The 6,032-nt window shown below is 49.1% G+C and overlaps 1 protein-coding gene across 1 annotated transcript; it reads left to right on the forward strand.

The window, feature by feature from the left end:
- Nucleotides 1-1,172: 1,172 nt before the first annotated feature.
- Nucleotides 1,173-5,220, forward strand: CKS2 (CDC28 protein kinase regulatory subunit 2). Its single transcript, XM_055128252.1, has 3 exons — nucleotides 1,173-1,370; nucleotides 3,899-4,026; nucleotides 4,867-5,220. The coding sequence occupies exons 1-3, from the start codon at nucleotides 1,312-1,314 to the stop codon at nucleotides 4,917-4,919; spliced, it is 240 nt and encodes a 79-aa protein (XP_054984227.1). The 5' UTR covers nucleotides 1,173-1,311; the 3' UTR covers nucleotides 4,920-5,220.
- The last annotated feature ends 812 nt before the right edge of the window (nucleotides 5,221-6,032 follow it).

Genomic DNA, 6,032 nt, shown 5'->3' on the forward strand with positions numbered 1-6,032 from the left:
GGAGGAAACAAATGAAACAATATGGGAGACGCTGAGTGACTGGCATGTGGAAGTGACATTATACTCCATTTTTCTGCTTCTTCTGCCTCTGGAAGGAAAGCAAAATCTAACGGAAAGGAAGCTTTTCTTTCCCAGGGCGTTTCTGCCATAAAGTTCGTGGACGCATCCATTTCCTCTCGATAGTCTACTCACACCGTTACCACCGGAACGCATAAGCCTAATTACGAGTCTACTGCTGCCTTCTCCGGGCCTTCGCGGGGAGAGGGTGCTAAGCAATGCCCCGGGCTCCGAGCCTGCGCAAAGCAGCGGCTCGGCCACACGCGCCCGTCTCCCTCCGGGCTGCTGGCGCGGGCGCAGGGCGGCGCCGCGCGGCTCCCGGCCAGTCAAGCCAGGGACACGGCGCCGCGGTGCGGGGTCGTCCCTAGACAACAGCCTTTTCTCTCCCTCCTCACACCGGGCGGCACACAACTCGGGGTCACAGCTGCGCGCGCCTAGGGTAGTGCGACGGACCCCGGCACGCGCGTCCCAGGGGCCCAACACCAACAGCCCGCGGCTGGAGACGTGCCTTGAATCCACGCCCGGGGCGGGGCTGTGGAGACGGTGCCCCGCCCGCGCTTCCCAGCCCAGGCCCGGGGCACGCCGGGCGCCAACGCGCGGGGTGCGGCGCCCGCCTTCCACACCGGCCCCACGCGGCCCCCGAGTCCCTGAAGCCCGGCCCGCTCTCGGATACCCCGGGGCGCCCCTCACGGGGCACTCGGGCTTCCCAGCACGCCCCACACCTGGCACAGGCGGAATAGGGCGGACAAGTCCGCACTGCGCATGCCCGGAAACAACCATTCCAGGGGCGGCCCCTGGCCACGCCAATGACCGCGATACTTCCCCCCTCTCGTCAGTTTCCGCCCCAACCGCTCCATCGCCCTGGAACATTCTAAAGCCCTGCGCACGCGCTCTGCGGCTCTCGGAGCTCGGGCTCCGCCCTCTCCAGCACGCCCCTTCGCGTCACAGCGCGCCCCGCCTCCACGTTTTGCCTGGCTTCCACTTCTTCGCCGGGACCCTCGCAACAGGCTTCTGATTGGCTAAACCTAGGCCAGAACGCCGGGACACTTGGCTGCGATAGGCTGGAGATCGGCCTCTTCCTGGGCGTACGTAGAAGGTGATTGGTCGGCGGCGGCATCCAATCAGGGACGGGCTGTTGGATTCAAACCTGGATCGTTGGGCCTGCGGTCGGTTGGTCGCAGTCGAGTCGTTGCTTCCCCCTGAGGAGGACGCGCGCCCCGTTCGCTCCCACTCCGCCTTCGCGCCGCCGCAGGGATGGCCCACAAGCAGATCTACTACTCGGACAAGTACTTTGACGAGCACTACGAGTACCGGTGAGCCGGCCGCTCGGCGGGAGCGCGGGGGTCGCCGTGGGGGCGGGGGCCGGGGGTTCGGCGCGCCCGGGAGGACCCCCGAAAGTCTCCCTCGGCGGCCTGGGCCCGGCCCCCGCGCGGAGTGTCCAGCCCGAGCCCGGCGGGGCGCGGCGGGCCTTAGTAACGCGCAGCTCGGGCTGGGCCGGGCTCCCAGGCCCCTCCGGCCCGCGGGGACGCTGCGGGGGGCGGGGCGCGGCGGCGGCGGCCTGGGCCCGCGGGGTGGACGCGCCGGGCGGGGCGGGCGGGGCGGTGGGTGCTGGCGGTGCCCCGCCCGCGGGCCGTGCCCTGGAGGGTGCTCCCGGAGGGCCGTGTGCAGACGGTAGCTACGCTGTCTCCGGCCGGCAGTCAGCGGCGTCCTGTGGGTAATTCGCCCGGGGTGGGCGTGAAGGGGCCGGGCGGTCGCACCCGGGGCCGGCTGCAGCTGCCGTTCATTCCCCTCTCTGGCTCTGCCTGCGTGTCCCGGGAAGCGCGAGCCCCAGCTTGACTCCGGATCCCTCCCGCCGCAGAGCTGAATGCATGTGAATCGTAACGCCTGTGGTGTTGCTTTTAACACACAACTGCATGTGTCCTGATTGCATCGGGATGCTACCTTGAGTGGCTCTTGCACCTTTAGTTTTAAATTGGCCTTATAAAATAACATTTATCTCCTCTCCCCACACACCTTCCGCTTACCGTGGCGTGACCGTCGTGCCAATAAAAACGTTGGGTTTTGGACATAATCTTCACATGCAATTAAATATACTCCGTAAACTGCACGTAGGAACTACTTGTGAATTTCTGCTCTGTCATCGAACCGTGACGGACACCCTGTTGCCGTGGTTAGTGGAGAAGGGTGTAGACGGTGTGTCTTAATACCTTGGTATGTTTGTGTAGATAGATATTCATGAATACAAAAGCTAATAAGCATTACATTTCTCTCTGATACGTTTCTCAGTTGTTGAACTGAGAGAACAAAGTTTATAGTAAACAGCATTGAAAGTAGATGGCCCGAGAGATAGTAGTTTAGGTAAGGCAGTCCCACACTACATATGGTCCTTTGGGCATGCTGGGAGTGATGCCAGAGCCAGCAAAGGAGTAAGCTCTAAGCATCACTGGGTATGGCCCCAAAACAAAATGCTTATACAGCAACTATGACATTAAATATAACATAACTTGTTGGCTCATTGCCATCCAGTAATGTTACACGGTTTTTCTATGACCATTTTTTTCATCAGCATTAAATTGGTACTTAAGTAACCAGCCACACATAACTTAATGTGTTGGCATTATAGTGCTGGCTGTGGGTTCTGTTTTCTTGTGAGCCAGAAAGCACCTATCTCAACCACAGATATGATCCGAAAATTAATTTTGTGTTCACAAGTGATTCTGAATTAAACCATTAAAAGGGGTACAGAAGCTGCAATTATGCATCTTATTTTTTATTATTTGATACTGAAATGTATCATATGGTGATTAAAGTTTGGGTGGAGGGGCTGACGGTGATAGTACAGCATGCATGTTGTTTTGCTTTGCAGGAAGTCAACCCAGTTTCTATTCCCAGCATCCCATATGGTGCCCCCAGCACTGCCAGGGGTATTTCCTGAGCTCAGAGCCAGGAGTAACCCCTGAGCACTAACAAGTGTGGCCTGAAAAGACAAAATAAATAAAGTTTGGGTATAGGTTAGTGATTTTAAATGAAAAAGGGAGCTCATTCTGTGAATTTGCTTGCACATATGTTTGCAATTAGGTGGTTTTTTTTTTAATTTTGTAGAGAATAAATCAAGTTTTATGTGAAGTATAAAAGGAGATTCTCAGAAATACAAGAGCATGTGTTTGGCTGCAAATAACTTTTGAGTAAGGAAACCCACGTTTCCTTTTGTGTACAGGGCACAAGGTTAGAGTAACAGCTCTAGACTCAGGAGCCATCATCTGTTTTGCTTCTATGCTACTAGATGACATCTCTCCAGCTCTGACAGTGTTTCATGGCTAGTAGAAGAGTTGGATATATTCTTTTGAGGCTATATTACACAACATTTGCATTTCCTGCTGACGTATTATGATCAGGAATTAAATGTTTTTGAATAACTGTAAGCTCCACTTGGTTTTTGTGATTCTATTATTAAAGAAGATTGACAAGTCTTCCTAACAGTCTTTGTTGGGAAAAAGAAAAGACTTCCTAATAAAATACTTTAGGAATGCCTCTTAAAGAATTTGAACTTGAGCAATAAAAATTAGGTTGATATCAATTGAAATGTAAGCATTTTTTAAGGGTATTTTGAATGTTTCGTGGACAGATGCTCAAAATTTAAGTGTAGTCTATAGATAATATGTAAGATAGGATTATAGAATTAAGTAGAAAGCATTCGATATGCCAAAAACAGTAAGTCTCCCAGTGGAGACATTACTGGTGCCTGCTCGAGCAAATCGATGAGCAACGGGATGACAATGATGACGACAGTGATCATGTTTATATAGAACACTAACAGTACTTGTTTATATCTTTTTTACAGGCATGTCATGTTGCCCAGAGAACTCTCCAAACAAGTACCTAAGACTCATTTGATGTCTGAAGAGGAATGGAGAAGACTTGGTGTCCAGCAGAGTCTAGGCTGGGTTCATTACATGATTCACGAACCAGGTAACATTCACTATTTAGGAACTTCTAGATTCGTTTTAAATAATAGTTGGAAGTTATACTCACTTTCATGTCACTGTATTTAAGGTTTTATTTTTTAAAATATATATGAAAGTAATGTATTTTACTTAAATTTTTTAAATTGTTTTAAATGAGCACTGTTGATTGTATGGAATAGTACTTAAAATATTTACAAAAACACAATGTAAGTGCCCTTTTTATAGAAATGGTTGCAGCTGAAGTGATGTCTTTTCCTTCAGTTTACCACATTAAGATTAAATGAGCTAACAGCCTCTGACTTCAAATGTGTTATATCCTTATGTGATACCTGAAAGTTGCTAAAGCAAGTAAATAGACTTGTGTTTTTCACGTTTGACTTAAATAATTTAGAGCCCTGTGACCAAAATGTGAATGCATACTCTTAATCATTTTAAAGACAGTGTTCAAGTCTAGGACTGGGGCTGGAGGGGAGCGTATTTGCTTTCCATGGGCCACCCAGGTTTGATCCCTGGCATCCCATGTGGTCCTGAGTACCACCAGGAGTAGCCCTTGAGCATCACCAAGTGTGACCCAAAGGAAAAAATCCTAAACCCTCCAAGTCTAGGATTCATACTGCCCCAACGTAGTGGATTGTTTTCGGGGTGCTGGGGGCCGAACACATTGGCAGAATATTAATGTGTTCTGAATGTTAGTGTTTTTCTGTGTACGGTTGACAGTGACTTGAAGCCTATTTTCAGGTAACTCAACAAAATTGATCATAGATTTACTTTAGTTCAGATCAATTAAGAATTTGGGGTTTTGAGTGGATTAACATTAAAGTGATAAACATTTTTTTTCCCACAGAGCCACATATTCTTCTCTTTAGACGACCCCTTCCAAAAGATCAACAAAAATGAAGTATATCTGGAGACGTCAATTAAATCTTTTTTCAAGTTTAATGTATATGTGTATATAAGGTAGTATTCAGTGAATACTTGAAAAATGTACAAATTGTTCATCATACCTGTGCATGAGCTGTATTCTTCACAGCAACAGAGCTCAGTTAAATGCAACTGCAATAGGTTAAGATTAGATGTTTAAAGACAATTTCTTCTAGTTAGTTTTTCTCTTAATATAAGTGCCTGTTTGACTTTACTTGTTACTTTTGTTAAATAAAGTTTGTATGTTGCATTTATCCCTTAAGTACTGAGGTTTATTTTCTATAGTAATGTGACTTTTTTAGGTGATTTCAGTTTTATAGTTCAGCAGTGCAAATAGAGACATTAATTACCTTTTAAAAACTTGATGTACTAAGGGTCCATCTAAATAGCAAGAAACATCTTCATATCAGCATAACAAACACTGTAAAGTACCATACATATTGTTTTCTAGATTGCCAGTTTTAACTGCTAGGGAACTATTTTAGCCTTCATGCAAAAGTTTTACTGCCATGCTTCAGAAACTCTGTCAGTAAACAAAGGATCAGTCTGGTGGTCTATAAAAGGGAAAGCCTCTTTCACACAAGTACAATAAATATCAAGGTGATTAAGCAGCATTCTGGTGCTCATCAACTAGTAAAATTCAGAACTAACAATCCAACACAAGATGGTTAAACCATTAAATTGAAGTTTCCTGGCACATCCCTTGCACCCTAAAGACGAAAGGGAATGTGTGGCATTGACTACTGCCAATCAGCGGGGCCAGGGAATCGGTGTGAACTGGTGCCCCTGGCCCATGACCAAATCCACGTGTGCGACTACCGTACATGAGCTACATGAGCTCCCGGTCTGGGGCTGCTGATCTTAGGCCTGATCTGCCCTTCCCGGCCAAGCTTTCAGCGAGCCCAGCTGTCCGCAGCTGCCTCCTTGGCTTTCCTGTGCTTCCAAACCTGCCGCCCGCCCTGTCTGCTCCAGGGTAGGCTGAGCCTGTGGCTGCAGGAGCGAAGGTTAGGCTAGCCCCACCGGGCGCCCGCGCAGGATCCCGCCCAACTGCGGGAGGGCCCGCCCTGCACGCGTGTTTCCGGGGAGCTG

Source organism: Sorex araneus, chromosome 2 (genome assembly GCF_027595985.1).
Source record: "Sorex araneus isolate mSorAra2 chromosome 2, mSorAra2.pri, whole genome shotgun sequence".
Classification (NCBI taxonomy): Eukaryota; Metazoa; Chordata; class Mammalia; order Eulipotyphla; family Soricidae; genus Sorex; species Sorex araneus.